A 1,627-nucleotide genomic window follows, 5' to 3' on the forward strand; every position below is an offset into this window, starting at 1 on the left:
GACGGGTTTGTACTTTCAGGCACTGCTGGTGAAATCAAAGGAAGATCTTGCCCTGTGCTCAGCACACAGAGCTGTATGCCAAGGGAGTGTTTGGTGTGGCAAGCTCAGCCCGGGGCTCTCTGAAAGGCCCAGCTGGAACATCACATGGAAAGGTGAATTGTGCATCCCTCGGTCACGTGGGGAGCAGGGTGCCAGCCGCGGCCACCAGCACGGGTCCCCCTGCCAGCTACCACCACACCGTCTCTTCCCAGAGAAGGGGAATTCTTCCCTGATCCTGAGCCCATCCCACAGGATCAATGTGCCTTTGGGTCAGGGAGATGGGTTCTCCCTGAGTATGCAGGGGGGATCTGGCATAGTCTTGATAAGACAAAGCAGTGACAACTGCAGGAAAGCCTGGACCCAGAAGCGGGGTCATCAAGGCTCAGACACCATTGCCTGGACCACACTGCTGCTCCTGAACGATTCTACCACAGGGAAACCTCAGCATCTCAGAGTCCCACAGGCAGCTGGGCAAAGGAATCACAACTCAGCTCATCCCCCAAAGAGCCCTTCAGGGGACAAACTCTCTCTGATCATTTTTTTTAAACACACCATAAAAGCTAAAAACAACAACAACAACAAAAAAATCATTCTGCTCCTCAACACAAGAGAGTCCTGGAAATGTGAGCTCAAAAGATGTTTAACCAGCTGGTATCGACTTCGTCCCTGTGCTCCTGCTCCTGTCTCACCCCACTGGAACAAGTTAGAGCCGCAGCCAGATCAGAGGCTCCGCACAGCAAAGGAGGTTCATGAACATCATGTAGAATCACACAAATCACCTTTCATAACTTTAAATTTGCTGTAGGGCATCATGTTGGAAGTTAATGCATGCAATCCTATTGTACTTCTTAAGCATTATAAAACCAGCTGATTATACAACCCCATCCCGGTACCCGCATGTGTCTTCAAACTCTCCTGCCACCCCTAACGTGCATCCCAGATTAGATAATCTTAGTTTTGTAATTGGTCTCCCTCGTGGAGAGGAAACCTCCCCTTCCAACACCTGGTCATCTGGAGCCTTTAAAAAGCATCTGAAAGGCACCCAGTTACAGGAGATCTCTTAACAGGGAGATTTTTACCTTCTGGAAACATGCCGGTGTCGGAAGAGGCCTTTGCTCCGGTGGTCCCGGCCACCATGCCTCAGGAGCCCCGGCAGACAGACTTCCAGCTGGTGCGAGTCAAGAGCACGTGGTGCCGGATCAAGAAAGGAGAAGCTCTTTCTGACTGCGAGGACAAGATAACTCTCTCTGAAGCAAAAATGTAAGTATCATTTGGTCATTTGGTCAAGACTCTTGCTGGTCATTGTCAATTGCGTTGGATGGCTCTGGCTAGCCAAACCGTGCGGTCTCCCTGGTGGGATGGGTCTCAGATTGAAAAAATTTCTCATGTGCTCTTGCAGCTTAAACCCACCATCATCCCTACAAAAGCGGGCTTCAAAACATGTGCAATATGGCAGCACAGGTATTTGCTGTTGTCCTTGGGGCGACCTGGCTAAGTTACAGAGGGAATTTTATCAAGAGCCTGAATTTTTGTAGATGGGAATTTTCTTTAAACTTCTGAAAGTCTTATGCAGGGACTTCTGATTGCT

The 1,627-nt window shown here is 49.6% G+C and overlaps 1 protein-coding gene across 1 annotated transcript in view; it reads left to right on the top strand.

Moving 5' to 3' along the window:
* Nucleotides 1-1,129: 1,129 nt before the first annotated feature.
* LOC104285191 (pentafunctional AROM polypeptide-like) overlaps nt 1,130-1,627 on the top strand; it is a 7,420-nt gene continuing 6,922 nt past the window's right edge. The window contains exon 1 of the mRNA XM_009883618.1: nt 1,130-1,299. Coding sequence (XP_009881920.1) covers nt 1,130-1,299 — 170 coding nt within the window. The remainder of the gene's footprint in view (nt 1,300-1,627) is intronic.

Source organism: Charadrius vociferus, unplaced genomic scaffold, assembly GCF_000708025.1.
Source record: "Charadrius vociferus isolate BGI_N301 unplaced genomic scaffold, ASM70802v2 scaffold324, whole genome shotgun sequence".
Lineage (NCBI taxonomy): Eukaryota > Metazoa > Chordata > Aves > Charadriiformes > Charadriidae > Charadrius > Charadrius vociferus.